At 39.9% G+C, this 25,976-nt stretch overlaps 1 protein-coding gene across 1 annotated transcript in view; it reads left to right on the top strand.

The window, feature by feature from the left end:
- Positions 1-2,303, top strand: part of TBC1D8B (TBC1 domain family member 8B) — a 56,242-nt gene extending 53,939 nt beyond the window's left edge. The window contains exons 20-21 of the mRNA XM_047716470.1: positions 153-250; positions 1,791-2,303. Of these exons, the coding sequence (XP_047572426.1) occupies positions 153-250; positions 1,791-2,186 (494 nt within the window). The 3' untranslated portion in view covers positions 2,187-2,303. The remainder of the gene's footprint in view (positions 1-152; positions 251-1,790) is intronic.
- Positions 2,304-25,976: the final 23,673 nt, after the last annotated feature.

The raw sequence follows: 25,976 nt of genomic DNA, 5'->3' as shown, positions 1-25,976 counted from the left end.
GTGAGATAAAAAGTAAATTCAGATAATTTTCTGGGTTATTAATAGAATCTCACATCTTAATGAAATAATTTCCAATAGTAGTTATTCCTTCTGAGATTTGGAGAAATAGAGTGGACTGTTCATTATGAAATGGTTTTATTCCACTCATACAGGCAAAGGAAAAGTTGATATTCAAGCATATCTAAGTCAATGGCAAGATGAGCTTTCCAAAAAAGAAGAAAACATTAAGGATTTACCAAGAATGAATCAGGTATAGTATTTTTTCAAATAAAAATTTCTAGGTTCTTGTTTGTTTTTATGAATATGGGTGTTTTCAGCTCTAAAATAGCTAACATGCTATTACCAAAATAAATATTCTACGTATCATCTCTGTAAGTTTCAGATGTGCACAGAAGAATAGCAAATTTTTAAATGATTTACTGCTTTAATGCATTTAATGCAATGTTTCCTATTTCCAGCTTTATTAGAAGTGTTCATTTATTCAGTAAACATTTTTTTGGTGCCTACTAGCTGACACACCCAATGTTAGGTACTAGGAGTAAGAAGTTACTGAAATAGGTCACATGCTGGTTTCTGATCATCTTGTATTTGAACCTGCTGGAACAATACTAATGACTACTACTTGACAAAATTCCAAATCCATCTCTTAAACTGTTCAGTTTATGTTCTTATGTTTTTTAAATTAAAATCTGTTGGTGTAGATACTGAGGATTTCCAGAACTTTACCAAAATGAGAACAATCAAACTGCGGTATTCCTCGTGGACTGGGCAGTATGGTAGCTGAATAAGTACTTTTTAAAAAGAATCAATATGATGTTCTAAAATTTTTGTAAATAAGCAGTGCTATAGACTAAGAGAAATAAAACTTAAGAGTTTGGTACTATTTATTTTAAGTACAACCTTAATCAAAATAAATAGTACCAAACTCTTAATCCTTATATTTGCTTTTTATTTACAGATAAACTTTTCTGTTAGGATGATTGACCTATTGTGTTAGAATCAGCTTTTTTTTTTTTAATTGACAAATATCTTTTAGGAATGTCTATGGATTATCTAGGGGCAGTTAGCAAACACACCAATTTATTTCTCCATTTGGGTCCCACCTCAGCCTTCAAAGAGAAACATGTCTAAATGGGCCCTGTGGAGCTACCTTGTACTACTAGATAGTTTCCAAAACATTCTTGCATAAATTTAAGTCCTCCTAGCTGATCTGCCCACTGTAGCCCTTTGGAGAGATTAAGGGGAACTCCTTATTAAGCCTTTCATTAAGATTGGTTAATGAATGTATAATTCACATGTAAGGAAATAGGTGAATTTGCCTAATTAAAAGGACCACTGGGGTGCTTGGGTGGCTCAGACAGTGGTTTAGCATTTGACTCCTGGTTTCAGCTCAGGTCCTGATCTCAGGGTCCTGAGATCAAGATCTGGCTCAGGAAGGAATCTTCCTCTCCCTCTGCTGCCTGCAAAATAAATCTTTTCTAAAGAAGTACCATCTAACATTGAAGGAATACTGACAGGTAAGCTGCCCAAGAATTATTGTATATATATATGTATATAATGTACTCCCATTAGGCAACATCTGAGAAGATTTAAAAGGCATTTTCCTCCATGGCTTATACCCATCTCTCTAGAGCCAAGATTTATTTGGGGAATTAGTCTTTAGTTTTTTGCAACTTCTATGGTGAGGGTTAAATGGTATAAATTCTAAATAGGAGACTGTTTACTTCTAAGTTCTCTTCTTTTTGCTAAAGCTAATATCAAATGTGGTATTTCTAACTTATATCTTTCAGTCACAATTCATTCAGTTTTCAAAGACTCTATATAACTTATTTCATGGGGACCCTGAAGAAGAGTCGCTGTATCAAGCCATTGCTGTTGTAACCAGCCTTTTGCTCAGGATGGAAGAAGTTGGAAGGAAACTACATAGCCCTACAGCATCAGCCAAAGAATTCTCTGGTACAGTCTGTGCTTCTGGAGGACCCAGTGAGGGGAAAACAGAGAGCCACTTGAAGAAAGATCCCTCCTCTTTGAGGGAAGAACCTCAGTGGTCATTTGCATTTGAACAGATTCTTGCGTCTTTGTTGAATGAACCAGCATTGGTGAGGTTTTTTGAGAAACCCATAGATGTAAAAGTGAAACTAGAAAATGCAAAAACCTCTCAGTTAAGCTGTAGAACCAAGATGTAAATCTCTTAACAGGAATTGCCTATTATAGACAAGTTTACTGAGATTCCTATAGCTGTCAGTTTGATTCTTGGGAATAGGGATCAGGGATTTATCTTGTTACCGGTGTGTTTGAAGGTTTAAAAAAAAGATGTGGAAGCACAGTGATTCATTGCTTTGTGGTAATCTCTAATTTTGATATTCTTCATTACAAATGAACTTTTTATAGTTCATAGGATATGAAATATCAGGGGAATATGCTAAATGTTACCACCAGAGGGCACTACCATATCACTTTTAGTAAGAAAATTCCTAATTTGTACTGCTATTTACATATGAATTACGATTTTGAAAATGTAATGCTGACATGCCATTGATAAACCTTACTTTCCAAATTGCCTCAGTCCTATTAGAATGCTTTAGAAATCCAGGCCTTTAGATCTGTAGCCTTAATTATCTAAGTGATTACAATACGGCAACCTCATTTTCAAGTTATCTAACTGAAATAATACTAACTTTTTAAAGTTAATATCATTCAGTTTTATAATAATGAATGTTTTTTTAGTAACTTCTACATTCTTCCTACCTGAGAGCGGTTCAGAAGCTGCTGACACACTTCTAACTCTGTGATAAAAACAAGTCAAGAACTCAAAATTCTGGGCTAATATAAGGAGAAAAAATGGTGGATTTAATTTTAAGATGGATAAAGCCAGTCTCTTCAGAAGGGTTAAGAAACAATTTGGTTAACTATATAGGTCTCTCATTAGACTGAGCAATTACTTGAAATTCTTCTGAGCACTGCTCTTTGTGGCATTTGTTTCAGAGTAGCCTGTGACTGCTTTGGTTCTAGCTTTAGATTTTGAATTTTCACCAGTCATGTTTTAAGCTGCATTAAATAGACTGAATTACGGTGTTAGTCTGGCAAGTTCATAAAGTATACTTGTCTGTAATGATAGTTAAGGTAGTTGCTGGTGTCTATCTTAAAAGTTTTGACCATCTGTCTGATTTAGATGTGTGATTTCTATATTTCATGCTGCTTATATTTCAGTCATTACAATGAAAGCCCATTTAGAGATAATGGGCTTTTTGTTAGCACTTTAAAGAAAAAAAACAAAAACAGGCAAACCACACCTATTCAATCTTCTGTGCTATTTTGGACAAGAGCAATTCATCAATTGATTTAGGAGATTATGGGGAGAGATCATCCTTTGGAGCTTCTGTTTTCACAAAAGGCTTTGGTTTTAAACCCTTTGACTTTTTAGATATGAAACAATAAAAGGGCAAAAATTCTTTAGAGTATCCCAAGACGTCTCCCTTTCTGGAAAGGAATTGGTATAGTCAGCCTCTGACAAGAGTCCTCTGTGAACAAGGCCTAACACAAAGGGATTCCTCATCACAGAATATGTTACTTTCAAAAGAGATTCAAGGATTTTAAGTTGATCCTTTAAATTTCATAAATTGGACTTGGCCAAATACTTACTAGTGTTGTCTTTAAAATGATTTGGTCAATTTTTTCTTTTCAAGGAAATTATCACTTAAAGATACAGTTGGTAAATAAGCATCTATGCCTTGTCTTGGAAATAATTTGCTGAAATGTGTCCAAATTTTAGAGTTTACTTAATAGTTTATATGTAAACTATCATACATCTGCTATTTCGCAATGATTGTTTAATTATAGTAGCTCTAGAAAGACACAAGGTTTTATGCTTATATATAAAGGCACTATTACACATACTTTGTTGAATATTTTGTCAATTATATTTACAAAAAAGATACTTTCTTAAAAGCATATGTTATTAATATTTGATATGATTTTAAAGTCTGAATATTAAAGCTCAGCCTATATTAATTAAAATTAAATACTTAGATTTTTGAATTGCAAAGTGGTTATAAATGCAAGTTAAAAAGGCAAACATTTATTTTCTGAGTCTGCAGGAGAAATAAGATGAACACATAGTTTTATAGTTGCTACCTTGTTAAGCAAATGAGTTGTTTTTAATATTAAAAATCTTATGTTGTTGTGTTAAACTGAACCACTGTGTTATACCTTATATATTAAATTAAATGTGTTATAAGGTGGCTTTACTTGTCTTTATAAAAATAAATATTACAGGGGTGCCTAGGTGGCTCAGCAGGTTAGACCTTTGCCTTCAGCTCAGGTCATGATCTCAGGGTCCCAGGATGGAGCCCCGCATCAGGCTCTCTTCTCAGCAGGGAGCCTGCTTCCCCCTCTGCCTCTGCCTGTCTCTCTGCCTACTTGTGATCTCTCTCTCTCTGTCAAATAAATAAATAAATAAATAATCTTTTTAAAAAAAAAATAAATAAATATTACAAATCTACTACAGTAAACACGAAAAATTGTTTACTAAAAGATATTACTCTTGGGCACCTGGGTGGTTCAATGGGTTAAAGCCTCTGCCTTCGGCTCAGGTTGTGATCCCAGGGTCCTGGGATCGAGCCCCACGTCGGGCTCTCTGCTCAGCATGGAGCCTGCTTCCCTCTCTCTCTCTCTGCCTGCCTCTCTGCCTACTTGTGATCTCTGTCAAATAAATAAAATCTTTAAAAAAAAGATATTTTACTTATTACTACATATTTTTATTCACACTTAACTCAGTTATCACTTGAGGACTTCTCTATTAGTTAAAGTTAGGTTGCAGAACACAGAATTCACTCTAGTTAAGGCAGAAAAGATTTATTACCAGACATTAAGTGGCTTACAGAATTATCAAGAGGACTGACTCTAAATTGACTTTCAAGAACAGCTTCCAAAACCACACCACAGAACCAGGCCACCAAGGGAGTTGCTAATTCTTCTGTCATTAGGAAACTGCTACTTCCTGCTACCATGCTATGAAGCCAACATCACAGCTGCTACTCACTGATCCATGCTCCACCTGCTATGATTTATAGCAGCAAAAGAGATGCCTGGCATCCCACCTCTTACCACCCACAAGCTAGTGAATAAATTGCAATAGAACAAGCAAACATCTTCACAGCCATGTTTACCAGCAGAAATGGCAGAAGCCTAGCCTTCGCCTCCCTTCTGCCATTCAAGTCTCATGAGTGTGCATCTGATTGACCTATAATATATCCAGAATCCGTTGCAAGGAAATCTGGAAAATATCCTTGCAGCTTTTTTAGCCTCTGCAGTGCAGGAAGGGACACCGAGAGGTCAGAATGGACACGGAGCACTGCATTTGTTTTCTATTGCTGTGTAACAAGTTACCTAGACACATTTATCTCACCATTTCAGTGGGTTAGAACTCTGGGCTCAACTTAGCTGGGTGCTGTGTTTAGGCTCTCACGGGGCTGCAACCAAGGAATCAGCCAGGCTGGTTCTCACGTAGAGGTTCAACTGGGGAAAAATCGACTTCGATGCTTACTTAGGCTTTTGGGAAAATTTTATTTCTTTATGGTTCCTTAAGGCTGTCCTTGGCTCCTAGAGGCTTCGCTCAGTTCCTAACAGCTGCCCTCAACTTCTTCAGGCTGCCCACAGTTCCTTGCCATGTGGGCTTCCCCCAAATGGCCACTTACGTCATCAATCTAGTAAGGAGTGTCTCTAGAACAAGAGAGTATCTTATATAATGCAACATCTCCCAGTGGCAGCATCTCATCCTTTTTGTCATACTCTGTTGGTTAAAGACAAGTGGTTAAAGACCCACTCTCATGGGGAGATTACACAGTGGCATGTACATCAGGAAGCAGGGTCCATAGGGGGCGTACCCTAGAGTCTGTCCACTGTAACTGTCCACTGTAAGCACCTCTCTGTGTTATCCACCTCTTTTACCATGCAACATACCCTTCTTCCCATATTTATACATAACAGCTAATAACATCAGTGGCAAGCTGCTACCTGTCGAAACATAAATCCTCATACAAACACAAATACGTTAATCCTCTCTCCTGAGGGAAGATCCGCTTTTCTGTTGGTCACTTTGGATCCATGGATGAGTGATACTTACTTGTCCTAATTCAATCTCAGTCCCATCCTGATATACTGTAACGTGTGAACTAAAAAAAAAAAAAAAAGAAGTTAGTTACCATAAAACTCACCTTATATAAAACTGTAGAGGGTAAGTAGGGGAATAAACTGATTACTATATAGAATTATGTACTTTAAAGAGAAAGGAAGAATAGCTATGGGTATCTACTATAGTCCTCACTTCTGCAACTACTCACGAGGCTGTAGTTGTGTTTTATTTTTTTACCTACCACACAATAAATTAACTTCCTTTTGCTGTACACTTCTATAATTTTTAACACAGGTATATATTCCTGTAACCATCATCACAATTACAATACAGAACAGTTCCATCACCCCCCCCCAAAACTCCCTCATGCTATCCATTTGTAGTCACACTCTCCTCCCACCCAATGACCACTCATGTTTTCTGCCCACCATATAAAAAACCAGATGTCTTCTTTTCCAGAATCCTCACCTCCTATGGCCATGTGATCAAGGATTGGCTAATCAGATGCCTCTGCTTGGAATTTCTTAATATATAGCAGAGCAGGATGGAAAGTGGGGAATACATTCTGTGACAGTGGTAGCATCTTTGTATTAACACTCTGGTCCTGAGGTATTTCTTAAAGTGCCTTTGGATGCCCAGACTTTATTTCCCCTTTTGGGGGGAGCATCTTCGTGGATGCCTGAGCTCAACAGCTCAACAAAGTCTTTTTCTGCTTTTACCAGCCAGAATCCTTTCTTTGGCTATTTATTTATTTATTTATTTATTTATTAAGATTTTATTTCTTTGACAGAGACACAGATCACAAGCAAGCAGAGAGGCAGACAGAGAGAAGGGGAAGCAGGCTCCCCGCCGAGCAGAGAGCGTGATGCGGGGCTCGATCCCAGGACCCCGAGATCATGACCTGAGCCAAAGGCAGAGGCCCAACCCGCTGAGCCACCCAGGCGCCCCTTCTTTGGCTATTTAAAGAAAGACTGATACCTGTGACACTGGGAGCCCTATACCACTAGATTCCCCCAAAGCAATGCAAGCAAATTATCCTGGTAGCTACATTCCTCGGCTTAAAATCACCAGTGGCACGGTGTTTTATCCTTTATCTCACATTCTACTGCAACTTCCATTTCTGTTATCAGGACCACATCTTTCTCCTATCCCAGAAGCATCAAGCAATAGATTTCCTAGCTTCTAATTCTTGTCTTCCTCAGCAGGTAATGTCTCCTTTATGGCTGCTTTTAAGATCTTGGTCTTTGCGATGTTCCGCAGTTTCTTATGATTTTTTAAAGATTTTATTTATTTATTTGACAGAGATCACAAATAGGCAGAGAGGCAGGCAGAGAGAGAGGAAGGAAAGCAGTCTCCCCGCTGAGCAGAGAGCCCGATGTAGGACTCGATCCCAGAACCCTGGGATCATGACCCAAGCCGAAGGCAGACACCGAGGTCTGCCATCCAGGTGTCCCTGAATATGGCTATTTTTTTTTTTTTTGGCTATTTTAAATATACATCCATAAACTAAGAAATGACCATATGAATATTTGCAGATCCACTGGACCTGCTGTAGATGGATTCAGGATAAAATTGTGTCTCCTGACTCCATAGGCCTTGACTCTCATCAGTGGATGACAATTGCATTCTAAGTGGCCCTGGATAAGTGTGAATTCAGCATCAGTGTCCAGTGTCTAAAAAGTATGAGTATTTCTAGTTGCTCAGTCATGGTTACCCTGGTAAATGGTCACAGGCTCCTCTGGCCAGAAAGAAAAAGGAAAGCCAGAAAGACAATGTACTACCTGCTTATGTGGACTCCTTCCAGTGTACCTGGCTTTCCTTTCAAGGGCCTCTGGGTGTGTGAATTGACTTAAGCCTGCAGGCTGGGGGAGAGGCCATGAATCTCCATCACAATGACTTAAATTAGATCTTTGTTCACCAGACACATATTTTGGCTACATGGATCAAGTAAAAAATTAGTAGGCTGCTCATTTATTTCCCTCTAAACAAAGGGAAGAACAATTAGCCACTACCAAACTTCTCTGCAAGTCAAAACATTCAGATTACGTCTCTGGCCATGCTTCTATCATGTTAACCATGTTCACCCCGTCTCTTGTCATTAAGTGCTGCCGCTTTGTCTTTGCTCGTCTAGGATCCCTTCATTCTCATTGAAATTAGCAAGTTCCTTTCAGTGGCAACATCTCTCATCTTTATCCCCAACCTACTGAAGACTACCATGGTAACATGTATCAGGAATAATAAGGCTCCTCTTATCAATATATTTTTCAATGCCTTGGGGAAGAGAATATCCCTCGGGTCCTCTTGGGGGAAAATGGTTAGGATGTAGGTTAGTGGGTCATATACCATAAATGTACTCCATTGTTTCTATTTCCTTGTCTTTGGAGTATCTTGTATACATTATACCAAGGAATATCTGGCATGTCAACTTCATTTAATATGGGCTAATTTTCAGTCTTGTCTTCAGTCAGCTGAGCAAAAAAGAGCCATTTCCAACTGGGCAAACCAGGAACTGAATCCAGAATCCCTGGTAAGTATTCAGATGTTGATATATTCAGCCCAAACTAAAATTACATTCCTTCCTCCATAGTGTAGTGTTCTCAAAATACGTTCTTACACATATTCTGCAGATTTCTGCCATTATAAATTAACAAAATTCTGTAATTATCTCCTCCCAGTTCAGACTTGTATTTGTACCCTTGGAGCATTCTGTGACTAAGTTATAGGTCTGGAAGCAACGAGAAGAGGTAGGGGTGGTACTTGAGGAAAACTGACATTCCCTTACAAGTAGCTTCAAGCAAGCGAACATTCCGTTCAAGCAACATTCCCTCGGTGGTTCAAGCAAAGCAGAACCAGCCTCATCAAATAGCATGCTTCAGGGCGCCTGGGTGGCTCAGTGGGTTAAGCCGCTGCCTTTGACTCAGGTCATGATCTCAGAGTCCTGGGATTGAGCCCCGCATCGGGCTCTCTGCTCAGCAGGGAGCCTGCTTCCTCCTCTCTCTGCCTGCCTCTCTGCCTGCTTGTGATCTCTCTGTCAAATAAATAAATAAAATCTTTAAAAAAAAATAGCATGCTTCACTGGCAAGTAAAGCTCATTGGTGAAACACTTAGAGTCATCTGAATTCACTCAAATGTCCCCATTTCTATTCTAGGGGTGTCTCTCTAATCAAATAAATGCCCTTACTTTCGTAAAAGTGACCTGACAAGGCTGTGAGTTTGGCATATATTGTAATTTAACAACCCATAGGGTCAGATTCTAATTTTCAGCTATGCCAGCTCCATGTCAACAGTAGATAAGAGTATAGAAACTCCTATTCCTCTGTTTAAATTTTGCGATTGCTGTGTTTTCTTTCTTAAACCTCCAGAGCACAGTTAGAAGTTATTCCACTGCACAGTCTTTGGGTATCATTAGCACCAAAATAATCTGTAGTAGCAGTTACCTGGTCCATCAAGCCTTGCCTTCAGTAGACACTTCATTATAGATGCCCACATGTGATAATTTGATTGGCTTGCTCTTATGTGCCCTGGACTATCAACATCCCATCTTCTAATCTTAACAGTATCATCACTGCTTTCAAACCAATCATGCTATCTAATCAATCTGACCTTCCTGCTTTCTTGAAATGCTGTTGCCTTTAAACCCTCCTGCTACTACATTCTTTATTGATCAGGGTTCAATTTCAGAGAACGGAAGCTGCTCTCGTTGGTCTAAAGAGGAAGCAATTTTTTACAGGGTGTAAAATGGCTTAGAGAATCATTCAAGACAGCTGTAGAAACAGATGCTGAGCCTTCCAAATGACTCCCAAAGCCACATCACAAAGCCAAGCCATCAAAGAGTGATGCCGTCTCTCTGTACAGTCAGGTAATCTCCAGCTCCAGAATCGTGTTACTGTTGCCACAATCCGGAGGCCGTTACTATTACTGTCAGTTCCAGAAACATGCCACGTACAGTACAACCTTCACCAGCAAAAGGGGTGCCCTATGCTGCCTCTGGACTCCCATGTAGTTAATATCAAGACATGGGCACCTTTGCTAACTTCCCTGAAGAATAACTGAACAGGGGCGCCTGGGTGGCTCAGTGGGTTGAGCCTCTGCCTTTGGCTCAGGTCATGATCTCAGGGTCCTGGGATCCAGCCCCGCATCAGGCTCTCGAGAGCTCAGCAGGGAGCCTGCTTCCTCCTCTCTCTCTGCCTGCCTTTCTGCCTACTTGTGATCTCTCTCTGTCAAATAAATAAATAAAATCTTAAAAAAAAATCTAATCTGTTAAAACACAGCTCACCTGCTCCTACAACCAGCACTCCTTCCCTAGCTTGTTACTTCCCCCCCCCAAAAAAAAAAATCTTTAAAAATTCCTGTTCAGGGGCGCCTGGGTGGCTCAGTGGGTTAAAGCCTCTGCCTTCAGCTCAGGTCATGATCTCAGGGTCCTGGGATCGAGCCCCGCATCAGGCTCTCTGCTCAGTGGGGAGCCTGCTTCCCTCTATCTCTCTGCCCGCCTCTCTGCCTACTTGTGATCTCTCTCTCTCTGTGTGTGTCAAATAAATAAATAAAATCTTAAAAAAAAAAAAAAACCTGAACAACTCAACCACTGTGCTTCTTAGCACAGGCAGCAGAAATGAAGCAAAAGCCACATTACACCTTCTAAATTGCATACCTATGCATCTGACTAGCTGAACCTAAATATTCAGAGCTTCAGCTGCAAGAAGTCTGGGAAGTGTGTTTGTACATGTGCTTTCTATCATCTGCATTACAGGATGACACTCTAGGATGAGGGCAGAATGGAGCTGAACACCAAGTCACCATACCTACTCTAACCTTCATCAAAGACAGTATTATTTGGCTGGAACCCCAATTCCAGGATCATAGGAAGCTCAGACTTCTTTTGGTGATTTTGTTTCTCTTTTCTTATGTCTCTCTGAATCATTCTCTGCTTCTAAATGCACACAGGCTTCCTGAGGCCTCTAAGCAGAACCTGGCCCAAAACTCCACCCCTCCACCATCTTCTAAAAGAAATCGAATCACACTTAAGCATATGATGATTTAGGCATTCCCCCCACCAAGATTTGTGAGGTTATAGGGGAGAAAGGCCATATCAAGCAGCACATAGCCATCTGCCATCTCATCGGGCTGCTATCTTTTTCCTCACTTCGCTTCAAGCCGATCCCTCAAGTTCATAACCTTCCACAAGTCCACACTCCACATATGACCCTCCTTACCTTTTGAAGCACTTCGAGAAGCATCAGAAGCCCACCAGTCCTGTGTACATTTTCTTCAGGCTCCTTTGAAATTCCAATAAATAAAGTAGTTTTTTTACTTCATTATTTGTTATGTAGTTCATTAACTGTTATTGTTCTGATTTGTTAATCTTGTATCTTATGAAGAATAGTTTATGTCCTCATGTTTTGAAAAGGAGTACGAAAGAGTCAAGGACCCAGCACTTTGTATAAGACATGAGAAATATTTCGTTCACCCACACCTCAGGGACTTGGCTTTTTTGTGTCATTATTTCAGTAATTTATTAAGAGTTGCTCCCTATTCCCTGATGACTCATTAATGGTATCCTAAGCATCTCCCTCTAACGAGGGAGACTTGCTCACTTCCTTGCTTACCACTCCTGGAGGAATCTCCTCACAGGATTAAAATTGAAAATTGGGATTAGCTGTGGCTCTCTTCTTCCCAGTTATTAATTTTTCAGATGCCCAGGCTAATTGTTCCTCTCCTAAGCCAAGACCTGAATCAACAATATGAAAGTGGATGAATTCCAAATACTGGCTTTTGTCTGATTACCAATTTGTAAAGAAACAAAGACATAATATGGGTCAATGTTTTTCTTTTTCTTCAAATTTATTAGATTTTTAAACAATAAGAACAAAAGAAATATTCTTGAAAAGACAAAGCTATATTGATAAGGAATGGATCAGTGGCCGCCAGGGGTTAGTGGCAGGGGACGGTGTGGTTATAAAAGAAATTTGGGGGGACTGATGGAACTATTCTGTGTCCTAATAGTGGGTACATGAATCCACACATGTGTTAAAACTCAGACGTGTATGCCAAATGAAAAAGTCAATTTCACGTGTGGTAATTTAAAATAAAAAATTTCAGAAGAAAAAAAAACCAGTTTTTTGTATTGCACAGGCTGTATCTAAAAACGTACATAAGGGACGCCTGGGTGGCTCAGTTGGTTAAGCAACTGCCTTCAAATCAGGTCATGATCCTGGAATCTTGGGATTGAGCCCCACATCGGGCTCCCTGCTCAGTGGGGAGTCTGCTTCTCCCTCTGCCCCTCCCCCTCTCATACTCTCTCTAACGTGCCCTTTCTCTCATTCTCTCTGTTTCAAATAAATAAATAAAACCTTTTTAAAAAAAATTAGAAGGTACATAAGCTGCACATCTCAGTAATTTCCTCTGAGGAAGGCAACTGGAGAGATGGAAAACAGGTTGGAGAAATATCCTTATTCCTCGTTTACCTTGTGTTTTGAATTTTTAAAATAAATTATTTTATTAAAGTATAACATCAGTATACATTTAGATGAATTATCACCAAGTGAACACACCCAGGCAACCACCACTCAGGGCACAATATGGAATATTGCCAGTACTTCAGGAGCCTCTCCCTCCTGCCACCTCCCATTCATTATCTTTCTCTCTTCCCCAGAGAAAATCACAATCTTGATGTCTAAGACCACAGATTAGTTTCGCCTCTAGAAATTTATATAAATGGAATCATACAGTATATATTTCTTTTTGTTTGGCTTCTTCCTCTCAACATTATGGGAATCATTCCTATAGTATATCGGCAGTTCATTTCCTTTTATTGTGGTGTAATATTTCACTGTATGGATATATTATAAATTTTTATCCATTTTACCATTAATGGACATTTGGGTTGTTTCCAGCTTTGGAATATTTTGAATAATGTGGTTTCAGACATCTTTGTACTTGTCTTTTGGTGGCTCTATTTATATATCTCTTTTGGGTATATCTTTTACATAGCTAAGAGTGGAATTACTGGGTCAATAGGGTACATACATGCTCAGATTTTTGGTTTTTTTAAAAAAGATTTTATGTATTCATTTGAGAGAAAAAATGAATTGGGGGGGAGGGAGGGAGAAGCAGACTCCCCCCTGAGCAAGGAGCTAGACCTGGGACTCTATTCCAGGACCCTGGGATCATGACCTGAGCCAAAGGCAGATCTTAACCAACTGAGCCATGCAGGCAGCCCACATGTTCAGCTTTGACAGATGCCAAATGGTGTTTCCAGTGGCTGTACCAATTAACACTCCAATTGATCACAAATAAGAGTTCTGGTAGATGAGTATCCTCTATCAACTTGGAATGGTCTTTCTTTTTTCATCTTAGCCATTCTGCTGAGTGTATAATGTCATGTTGTGGTTTAATAAAATAAGATCCATTGAAGTATAATGTACATACAAATTAATGCACTCACTTAAAGTGCTTATTTTGATGAGTTTGAGAAATTTATATGCCCACACCACACTCAAGGTAGAGAACATTTTCACCACCCTAAAAAGTCCCGTTGTTCCTCAACCAGGACAACCTTCCCTATCTTTAACGCCCAAGCCACCCTTGATCTGCTTTCTGTCATATAGTACATTTATCTTTACTAGAGTTTCATAGAAATTGAGTCACTTAGTAAGTTCTCTTTTATGTCTGCCATTTCTTCTCAGGATAATGTTTGTAAGATTCATCTATGTTGTTGCCTATATCAGAAGTTAATTCTTGGGACGCCTGGGTGGCTCAGTGGGTTAAAGCCTCTGCCTTCGGCTCAGGTCATGATCCCAGGGTCCTGGGATTAAGCCCCGCATCAGGCTCTCTGCTCAGCAGGGGGCCTGCTTCCCCACCCCCTCTGCCTGCCTCTCTGCCTCCTTGTGATCTCTGTCTGTCAAATAAATAAATAAGATCTTTTAAAAAAAAGAAGTTAATTCTTTTCAGTATTCCATTAGTATGAATATTCCACAATTTGTATATTTATTCACTTGTTCATTGTCATTTTAGTTATATCCAGCTTTTGGCTATTACAAATAATGTTGCTAGGAACATTTGGGTACAAGTCTTTTTCAAAACATGTTTTCCTTTCTCTAGGTTGAATACCCAGAAATGGGAATGATAGGAGATATATATATACACACACACATATATATACATATATATACAGATATATATACATACATATATATAATATATATATTTTATATATAAATATATATAATATATATATATATTTATATAATATATTATAATATATTTATATATAAAATATATATTTTATATATATATAAATATATATATTTTTTTTTAATCTCAAAGGGAACTTCCAAACTGTTTTCCAGATTAGCTGTATCATTTGCATTCCCACCAGCAATATATGAGAGCTCCAATTGCTTCACATTCTTGCCAGCACTTGGCATTCTTAAATTTTGTCTTTTTAATTTTGGCCATTCTCAAGTGTGTGTAGTAGTATTTCATATTGTAGTTTCAATTTGCATTTCACCGATGACTGATGAAGTTCAGCCTCATTGAATATATTTATGGGCCATTCTTGTATCCTTTTGTGAAGAGTCTGTTAGACTTTCACTGATTTAAAACATTTTTAAAATCAGCTTTATTGAAAAGCAAATCACATACAATAACATTTACTGATTTTTAAACAGTCTGCGGAGTTTTGAAGAAACTTTACGCTCATTATAATCATGACTCCAGTCAAGATATAGAACATTTCCTTCAGCCCAGAAACTTCTCCCAGGCCCCTTTGAATAATCCCCTCCCTCCACCCCTGGCCCTTGGCAACACTGATCTTTTCTTTCTTTCTTTCTTTCTTTCTTTCTTTCTTTCTTTCTTTCTTTCTTTCTTCCTTTTTCTTCCTATCTTTCACACTGATCTGCTTTTTATCACTATAGTTTTAGTTTTGCTTTTTCTAGAATTTCATATAAATGGAATCACACAGGATAGCCTTTCTTTATTATAACATTTTATTCTTTGTATTCATATACTTTTAAATTAGCATTATTGAGATATAATTTATATACTCTGAAATTCTCCCATTTCAAATGCACAGTCTGATGAGTTTTAGTAATCTTACAGAGCTGTACATGCATCATCACAATCTAGTTTTAAAACGTTTTCATCACCAAGGAAAGAGAGTTCCTAATCTTCATTCCCACAGCCAGCCCAGGTAACAAATAATCTACTCTCTATCTGGCTACTTTCACTTATAATGCTTTTGAGATTCATTCTTGTGTTAGCCAACTATTGGCAGTCAATTCCTTTTCATTGTTAAGTAATATTCCACCGCATGGATATATGACAAAATGTATATCTATGCAACAGTTAATGTACATTTGAATCATTTCCACTTCTTGGCTATTATCAGCAATGTTGCTATGAACATTCATGGTACAAGTTTTGTGCGATCATATGCTTTCATTTCTCTTAAGTAGGTACCTAGAAGTGGAATTGTTGGGTCATATATACTAACACTATGTGGGACATTTTGAGAAACTGCCAAATTATTTCTCCAATGGCTGATCCATTTGACATTTCCACCATCAATGTGTGAGGTGTCCAATTTCTCCATATGCTTGCCAACACTTGTTGTCTATTTTTTTATTGTGGCCACTCTAGTGGATGTGAAGTGGTATCCCATTGCAGTTTTAATCTGTGTTTTCCTAATGTCTAATGATGTTCAGCATCTTTCTATGTTCTTACTAGCTGTTATGGGCTGAATCATGTCTCTCCAAAATTCATGAAGTTGAGCCTTGTCCAGCTGAGACACAGCAGTCATCAAGGTGTTGGGCTGCAGAGCACCGTGACCTGAATAGGTAGATGAGCTTGAATCCACCCAGAACCCTACCACACTAGACAGCATCCTTGGAAGCTTGCTGAGGACTCCTCAGAGGCCTAGCAGAGTTGGGCCTGGAGACCCCTAGGCTGGCTAGTCCAGCTCAGAGTGGCTACCACTGCTGCCGTCAAATCATGGGTTGGGGGGGGCATCCTGTGGTTCACTGCTGCTTCTGGGTCTGAGCCCAGCCAAGGGGAGCCATGGAGAGGGCTCTGGGTCTCTGCAGGAAAGGGGTTGCAGCCTGCACCTCACCCCCCCTTCTCACTGCCCATTCTTTTTTCAAACTGTATCTCTGAAATCCCGTGTGTAGTTCACACTGGCAGAACATGTGAACTTGAACTAGTCACATTTCAGGTACTCAATCATCAAGTGTGGCCAGTGACTACTGCATGGGACAACTTTAATTTCTATCCAGTTTTGCTTTAAAAATGTTGAGTCTAGGGGCGCCTGGGTGGCTCAGTGGGTTAAGCCGCTGCCTTCGGCTCGGGTCATGATCTCAGAGTCCTGGGATCGAGCCCCGCATCGGGCTCTCTGCTCGGCAGGGAGCCTGCTTCCTCCTCTCTCTCTGCCTGCCTCTCTGCCTACTTGTGATCTCTCTGTCAAATAAATAAATAAAAATCTTTAAAAAAAAATGTTGAGTCTAGGATATTGTGTACATCAAAATTTTTAAATTTTACCTTTTTCTGGTGATTTGAGTCTATTGTCTTTGTGAAACAATCCTTGTTCTCTCTAGTTCATGCTTCCTGCATGAACCCCTTAATCTCACTCTCTTCATGACTTATTTGCTATAGTTGCTGCATAATTTAGTGCTCCATATTTTGCTGACCTTACATGACATTATTATTATTATTATTATTGTTGATTTATACAATGTTTACTTAAGATTTACCAACAGATTTACTATTTTTATTATTATCACTTCTTGAATCTCTAAGCTGCCATCTTGATCACTTATATTTGATATTTCTTTCAGTATGAATCTGCTGGTGACAGATTTTTCTCAGTTTTTGTCTGAAAATTTTCTTTAGTTCACCTTCTTTTCCTAAATCTTTTATTGTAAGATCATTTGGGTTCACATGCAGTTTTAAGAAATAATATAGAAAAATCCCATGTACCTTTACCCAGTTCCCTTAAAGGTAACACCCTGCATGTATATAGTTCATACACCCTACACAGATACGGTACAATATCACAATTAGGAAATTGACATAGATTCAATACACTGACCTTATTGAGATTTCTCCTTTAATCATTTTCGTGTGTGTGTGTGTGTATTTCATTCTGTGCAATTTTATCACTTGTAAAGATTCTTGTGACCACTACCACATCCAAATACAGAGCAGTTCTATATCACAAGGCACTCTGGTCTTATCCTGTTACAGTCACATCCATCTCCCTGATGCCCACCCCAGCTTCTAGAAATCACTAATCCAGTGTCCTGTTCTAAAATGTTATCCTTTCAAACATTATATAAGTGGAACCATCAGTAAGTGAACTCTGGGGATTGGCTTTTTTCAGTCACCACAATTCCCTGGAGGTTCATCCAGATTGTTATGTATATCAACAGTTAGTTCCCTTTTACTCAAGAATAGTAGTCCATGGTATGGATACACCCCAGTTTGTTTAACCATTCATGCATGGGGGTACATGTGGACTGTTTCCAGTTTGGGGATATTATAAATGAAGCTGCTATGAACATTCATGTACAAGTTTGCGTGTGAGCATAAATTTTCCTTTATCTGGGATAAACTACCAAGAGTACAACTGCTAGGTTGTATGGCATGTACATGCTTAGTTTTGTGAAAAACTGCCATTGTCATTTCTTGGAGTGGCTGTAGCATTTTACATTCCCACCAGCGATGTATAAGTGATCTATGTCCTTGGCATCCTCTCTAGCATTTGGTGTTGTCACTATTTTTTATTTTACCCTGTCTGCTAGACATGCAGTGATATCTCATTGTGGTTTTACTATTTATTTATTTACTTACTTACTTACAGAGAGTGTGGGCTCACAAGCTGGGGGGAGGAACAGAGGGAGAAGTAGACTCCCTGCTGAGCAGGGAGCCCCATGCGGGGCTCCAACCCAGGACGCTGGGATCATGACCTAAGCCAAGGCAGCCGCTTAACTGACTGAGCCACCCAGGTGCCTCCCTCATTGTGGTTTTAATTTACATTTCCATGAGGTTAATGTTATGGCCTGAATTGTCCCCCAACCCCACCAGATTTGTATGTTGAAATCCTAACTCCCAATATCTCACAGTGTAACTGTTTGGAAAGAAGGCTTTTAAAGAGGCAATTCGATTAAAATGAGGCTGTTAGGGTGAGAACCTAATCCAGTATGGCTGGTGTCCTTATAAGAAGAAAAGGTGACACAAAGGGCATGTGTGCTTAGAGGGACATTTATGCAAAGAGGCTGCAAGAAAGCGTCCAGCAGTCAGCCCAAGAGAGAGCTCTCAAAAAAAAAAAAAAAAGCAACCATGCCAACATTATTTTGATCTTGGACTTCTATCCTTCAGAACTGTGAAATAATAAACTTCCATTGTTAAAGCCAATTTGTAGTAATTTTTTTAAAGAATTTTATTTTATTTTATTTTCATATTTTTTTATTTCTTTTATTATGTTATGTAAGTCATCATACAGTACATCATTAGTTTTTGATGTAGTGCTCCATGGTTCACTGTTTGCATGTAACAACCAGTGCTCCATGCAATCCGTGCCCTCTTTAATACCCATCACCGGTCCAACCCATCCTCCTACCCACCTTCCCTCTAAAACCCTCCGTTTGTTTCTGGGAGTCCATAGTCTCTCTTAATTCATCTCCCCCTCTGATATCTCCCCCTTCGTTTTTCCCTTCTTTCTCCTAATGTCCTCCATGCTATTCCTTATGTTCCACAAGTAGGTGAAACCATATGATAATTGACTCTCTGCTTGGCTTATTTCACTCAGCATAATCTCCTCCAGTCCCATCCATGTTGATGCAAAGGTTGGGTATTCATCCCTTTTGATGGCTGCGTCATATTCCATTGTGTATGTGGACCACATCTTCTTTATCCATTCGTCTGTTGAAGGGCATTTCTGCCTTTTCCACAGTTTCACTACTGTGGACATTGTTGCTATGAACATAGGGGTGCATGTAGAGGTTCCTCAAAAAATTAAAAATATAGGGGTGCCTGGGTGGTTCAGTGGGTTAAAGCCTCAGGTCATGATCCCAAAGTCCTGGGATCCAGCCCCGCATCGGGCTTTCTGCTCAGCGGGGAGCCTGCTTCCCCTTCTCTCTCTGCCTGCCTCTCTGCCTATTTGTGATCTCTGTCAAATAAAGAAATAAAATCTTTCAAAAAAAGATAAAAATATAGTTACCCTATGACCCAGCAATTGCACTGCTGGGTATTTACTTCAAAGATACAGATGTAGTGAACAGTTTGAAGTATTTTGTTATGGCAGCTCTAGCCAGCTAATATAGGTACTGATGTTGAACATCTTCTCATGTGTTTATTTGCCAGGCGTTTATCCTCTCCACTGAAATGCATCTTCATGTCTTTTGCCCATTTTCTAATTGGATTTTTTTATTATTATTATTATTTTTACTGTTGAGTTTTGAGAATTCTTTTTCGTTTCTAGACATGAGGTTTTTGTTGTCCATGTGGTTTGGAAATGTTTTCTCCCAGTAGACAGCTTGTCTTTTATGTAATTCATAGGATTTTGATGAGGTCCAATTTGTCGATTTTTCCTTTACACTATGGTGATTCTGCTGTCAAGTTTAAGAATTATTTGACTACTTGCAGATCCCCCAAATTTAGTTCTATGGTTTTCTCTAGATGTTTCAGAATTTTGTGTTTTAAATTTGTCTGCTACCCATTTTGAGTTAATTCCTGTATGAGGTGGGGATTTAGGCTGAGGTTCATTTTTGGCCTCTGTATGTACAATGGTTCCAGCACCATTTTTTTTTGAAAAGGCTCTTTTTTCATTGAATTGCTTTTGCACTTTTATAAAGAATCAATTGGGCATATTTGTGTGGGTGTGTTCACTTACACTTTTGAAAGGTGTTTTTGCTGGACATCAAATTGTATATTGCTTTTCCATTTTTAAAAACTTTCCAGCTGTTTGACAATGTCATCACATTGTCTGGTGGCTTCCATAGTTTCCATTAGACTGTCAGTTTAAGTTGCTCTTTTGAATTTAATCTTTCTTTATTAATGAGTTCCTTAACCATTAACACTCTCAAAACAGTGTAAGCTTTTAAAGGAACATTTGGAAAAAAGAGAACATGAAGTAAAATGACATCTAATGTTACCAGCCTACCACCACCTCAGATTTGTACTTTTGGATACTAGTTTCCATAAGTATTTTTATTTTTATTTTATTTTATTTTTTTTAAGATTTTATTTATTTTTTTTTTAAGATTTTATTTATTTATCTGACAGAGAGAAATCACAAGTAGGCAGAGAGGCAGGCAGAGAGAGAGGAGGAAGCAGGCTCCCTGCTGAGCAGAGAGCCCGACGCGGGGCTCGATCCCAGGACCCTGAGATCATGACCTGAGCCGAAGGCAGTGGCTTAACCCACTGAGCCACCCAGGCGCCCCCCCATAAGTATTTTTAATAGGGCTAATTCTTTAATCCTCTGCCTATTTCTTTTAAATCATACCCTTTTCTATATGTTTTCAGTTGTGGTGTCCCCACCGCATTTCTTGCATTTGCAAAAATAGATAATAAGGAAGATTTGCCAATGTTTACATTTATAATTCTTATCTTCTATTCAGTAGTAAGATTTTTTTTTTCAACTAAGTCTGCATGGAGTGGTTTATGGTTTTATATGCCTAAGAGGGGAAAAGTACACAGAAGTATATAATACATTACATAAAGACTAATATCTCTACCCTTCCCTTTTTTAAAAGGTAAGAAGAAACTTTCTTACTTTCAGCAATTTCATTTGTATTCCCATGACTCAGCTTTCATTTTACGTTTTGTTTCAGTAAATGTTTTGGTCAGCTGGGATTTCTCCTGCCATTTTTGATATTGTTTTTGTGCCTATGGTAATTCTTTTATGGATTATTTGTAGGCTCTTCCACCATTTTAGAGAAACTTTTTTTTTAATTTGCAGTATTTTTTTTAATTTAAGTAGTATGAATCCATAAAGTGGCTTCTAGAAAAAAAAAAATCCATTTTCCTAACATGGTGAGTACATTTGGTGTGGCGTATGTTCGTTTTACTCAAGTGTGCAGGCAGCCTACCTTGGCAGAAATAGTATAAACTGAAGATTCTGTAAACCATTACCAACCATAACAATCAAAAGTCACCACTCCCAGTAATTCAAGCAAAGCTACTGCTTCCATATTCAGTGTTGTGCGATACGGAGCCTCTTCAGCAGCTTACCCAGGTTGAGTAAGAGACAGAACCCAGGAAAGGTTGAGAAGACAGAAAAATGGAACTATTTCAGCAACATCTAAGAGAGAAGCCATGTGTTTTAGCCTCCCTAGTAATTTTCCTCAATGATTTTTATGCCAGATCTCCAGGGGTTTTTCTCCCACAAATTTCTGAGGCTTGTGTCTCTGCTTTGAAAGCCAGACTATTACACTAAAGTCCCTTTCACAGTGCTTATTAAAATACAACTGCATATAATACTTTACAATTTTCAGAGTGGCTTTATCATGTAACCATCCACTCAAACCTTATTTCCAACAAAGCTGTGATGTTGATAGGCTCAAGAAAGTCCCCGCTTTAGAGACGAGGAAACTAAGTCAATTGTCCGAGATATTACAGGTAGTAAATGACAGGACCCAAGCAAGTACCCGAGTCAAGTCGGCTGATTCTGGTGCTCTTTTCCTCCCACAAAACTGCCCCCATCTCAGAATATACAAATAGCCACGAATAAAATCTAAATTTACAAAGAATGGGTTTTTATTTTAAACTTTTCTTGCTTGTGGAAATTGCCCTTCAGTTTTCCAGAAGTGTTTTGACAATTAAGTAAGTTCGCATGGATCTGTTTGAACAGGGGATATTTTCACTCTTAGCCCAAGACAAAGCCCCTGCTCCCAGCCTAACAATTTTGCTGCGTAGTCAGGTCACTTCTGAGTCCCCATGAGAGAGCCACACACAACTACAAGCTCAGTATGAAACTTGAATTTATATTGAATTTGCTCGCCACGTAATCAGACATCAGTAGGTGAGGAGATTTAACAAGTGCACCCTCTCTGCGCGGTGTAGACATGGGCTGAGACAAGACCAACCCTGAGCTAATCTTCCTAGGTGTTGCGGGTTCAAGGAGGAATTTTCATGCCTGAATCCCACCACTTGTCGTTCTCCTCAAAGCTTTCCTCTCAGAACACTATAGCACAAGGAACAATTAGCAGAACAGCAGGAAAATATCCTTTATTAATAAAAGCTTGATTTGAAAATGCAGCATATGCCTGGTAAACCCTCCTCCCCTATTTCTGTGTTTCTCTTACGGGGTTCTCTGTTTTTTGTTTGTCTGTTTTGTTTTGTTTTTGTTTTTGTTTTTTAATAGATTGGGAAAGGAAATGCAGCTTACACTACTCCCTCCTCTCAGAATCCAAGAAGCTAAGGTCTTCTCTTCAGAACAAGTTGGCCTGACCTAAAAATCCAGAGCAGGGGGAACTGACTATATAGTCAGAGATGTATATCACTTTTCACCATGATGACCTTGCTCGCTGGTGAGATGTGGCCCTAGTGAATCATTGCAGACCAATCAAATGAGTAGCTCTGGCGCAGGGTGATCTAAGAAAGAGGTATATCAGACACCCACAAATGTAGGTAAGAGTATTTGCTCTCCACGGTGGACCAAGGCTGAAGTGTGGAGAGAGGGTTAAAAATGATGTGTGTGTGTGTGTGTGTGTGTGTGTGTGTGTGTGTGTGTGTGTGATAGAGAGAGAGAGAGAGAGAGAGAGAGAAGGAGACTACACTTGCTGTTCCATGTAAATCTATTGGGGAATAGATTTCAATGCTGGCTGCCTCTCTTGGGTTGCCATGGTGATGAGAGCGTGAAAAGCAAGTGACAGCGGACAGAGGAATGCAGTGCCATCCAGAGATCCAGTGCTCCAGGGGGAAGTAACGAGAGTCTTCTCTCAGCGGAACCAAGCTTCCCAAGCCTTCAGGGTCAAACAGAGGATGAGAAGGGGGTCTCGTGCTCGATGATTTGTTATCTCAGCAGTGCTTGGGCTGTTGCCAATGTGTCAGAATGAGAGCCGGCCAGCCTCTGGTGCTGACAGTCAAGCCTGCATCCTCTACCTCCAGAATGACGTCACAATATTGCTTCCCTCAGTGCTTTCAAATAGGTATTGCCCTCAGCACCCATGCTCATGGGGCACGTCAACACTTCCTGGTCCCCATACTGACGAAGGACAGAGTTGCCCTTTTGAGCCTCTGATGGTTATGTCTGACAGGAGATGAGTGGCTGAAGCAAGTTGGCTGTAAGGACAAGGCGGAAGTTATTTTCTCAGCAGGACATGCAGCTTGGCTGGGGAGAGAATGTTCTCCTCTCCTCAAACCTGTCATTGAACCTTTAATGGTATTCTTGGCATGTGTTTGAGGTGTGTCAGTCTCTGGCCACCAGTCCTGGGAATTTGCTGCCCTTTTTTCTAGGAGGACAAGAGTCCTTGTTTGAGAGTTTACTGAGGATACAACTTAGCCTCAGGAGAAGCAAGAAATTTGTTGTCAGAGTGCAGCGATGTGGTCTCCAAACAATAAGCCACGTCCTGGGTTATTGATGCTCCATGTTTAGCCGGAGCTCGAGGACATGTGTGGCTGCAAGGGTTGGTGGAAAAGATTTGGGGGTCCAATCTTTTTTTTTTTAAAGATTTTATTTATTTACTTGACAGAGATCACAAGTAGGCAGAGAGGCAGGCAGAGAGAGAGAGAGAGAGGAGGAAGCAGGCTCCTCGCCGAGCAGAGAGCCCGACGCGGGGCTCGATCCCAGGACCCTGGGATCATGACCCGAGCCGAAGGCAGAGGCTTTAACCCACTGAGCCACCCAGGCGCCCCTGGGGGTCCAATCTTAACTTCTGTGCTGAACAAGTCACTTCTTGTCCCATCATCTTCAATCTCCTTATTGAAAAATGGGACTATAGCTCTCTCTCTGATTTCATATTATTTTATTTTTTCCTCCCTTCTCCTATGATCCTCTGTTTTGTATCTTAAATTCCACATATGAGTGAAATCGTGTGATAGTTATCTTTCTCTGACTGATTTATTTCGCTTAGCATAATACCCTCTAGTTCCACTCATGTTGTCACAAATGGTAAGATTTCAATTTTTTGATGGCTGAGAAATACTCATTGTATATACGTCTTCTTTATCCATCCATCTGTTGATGGACATCTGGGCTCTCTCCATAGCTTGGCTATTGTGGACACTGCTGCTATAAACATTGGGGTGCAATTGCCCCTTTGGATCACTACATTTGTATTCTTTGGGTAAATACCCAGTAGTGCAATTGCTGGGTTATAGGATAGCTCTATTTTTAACTTTTTGAGGAACTTCCATACTCCTTCCCAGAGTGCCTGTGCCAGCTTGCGTTACCACCAGCAGGGTAAGAAGGAGACTCTTAATTCTAGGAAACAAACTGAGGGTCACTGGAGGGGAGGAGGAGAGGGGATGGGGTACCTGGGTGATGGGCATGAAGGAGGGCACGTGATGGAATGAGCACTGGGTGTGATACGCAACTGATGAATCACTAAACTCTACCTCAGAAACTAATGATACATTCTGTGTTAATTCATTGAATTTAAATTAAAAAGAAGAAAAATGAGAGTATATCATGGGGAGGTCTACAAGATTCAAATGAAATCACGGATGTAAAGCTGCTCTGAACCACAGAAAGGGGCTGTGTAAAGCAAGCTTATTAATAGTCACAGGATGTACAAAGATGTGCAGCCCAAGATTCTTGGAAGTATACACGGAAGGAAACACCTGTCTTAGCCCAAGTCTTGGCCTCAAGCCTTAGGTGAGTGTATCAACATTGCCTCTCTTGGGGCAAGATAGTGGGCATGGGGACATCCACGACCTAAGAGAGCATGTTAGGGAAGTCAAGAAGAGTCAAAGATGAAACTTCTAAAATGATAAGATGTGTCAAAAACAAAACAAAAACAAAACAAAAACCCAGTACTGGGGGACCTGGGTGGCTCAGTCGGTTAAGTGCCTGACTTGATTTTGGCTCAGGTCATGATCTCAGGGTTGTGAGATCAAGCCCTATGTCAAGCCTCCTGTTGAGCCCACATTGGGCTCCACACTCAGCGTGGAGTCTGCTTGAAATTCCCTTCTTCTCCCTCTACCCCTCCCCCGCCGCCTCTCTCTCAAATAAATACATAAATCTTAAAAAAAAAGCAGTGCTATATATATCATTGTATCTCACATCTATAATGTGCCAAGTATTCTAAGTCCTTTACATGTATTATCTCATTTAACTCTTACACTAACCCTGTGAAATTAGTTGTTATTATCTTTATCTTACAGATGAAGAAACCAAGGCTTAAAGATCAATGTGCTATTTTGCCCATGGTCACTTAGCTAGCAAGGAGGAGAACCAAGCTTTGAACCCGGGTCTAGCGTGACTCCAGAGTCTGTCCCCATAACCACCTGGTGCTAGCTAAAAAGCCAGTCATAGAACCCTTTGCGGCCATGGGCCTCTGGATCCCTTGCCTAGTGCTAAAGGTCCAGGCTCAGTCTTGAGCCGGGCCACTAGGGGGCAATGCATCTCCTGCTATTACTAGACCCCACTTAATTTGCTGGGGCCTTGTGGGAGTTGGCTGGTCTCTCCCAGAGGTGGAAGGCTTTGAGAAGAACCCAGAGCCTGACTCCAGCTTGTTCTTGAGCTTTCCCTCAACCCCCTTTTAATCTGCACTTGGCTCTAGGTCCCAGGCATCCCCAGTGTTGGGGATAGAAATGCCTTTGCATGGCGATTTACCTGCTTCTCCTCCATGTAGGCACAGGAGAGCAGGTGAGCTGCACACCCTGAAGGGTCCTTCCCTAGGGGAATCCA

The sequence above is a fragment of the Lutra lutra genome, chromosome X (genome assembly GCF_902655055.1).
Source record: "Lutra lutra chromosome X, mLutLut1.2, whole genome shotgun sequence".
Lineage (NCBI taxonomy): Eukaryota > Metazoa > Chordata > Mammalia > Carnivora > Mustelidae > Lutra > Lutra lutra.
The sequence above is the reverse complement of the archived record's forward strand: the minus strand, read 5'-3'. Positions and strand labels throughout refer to the sequence as shown.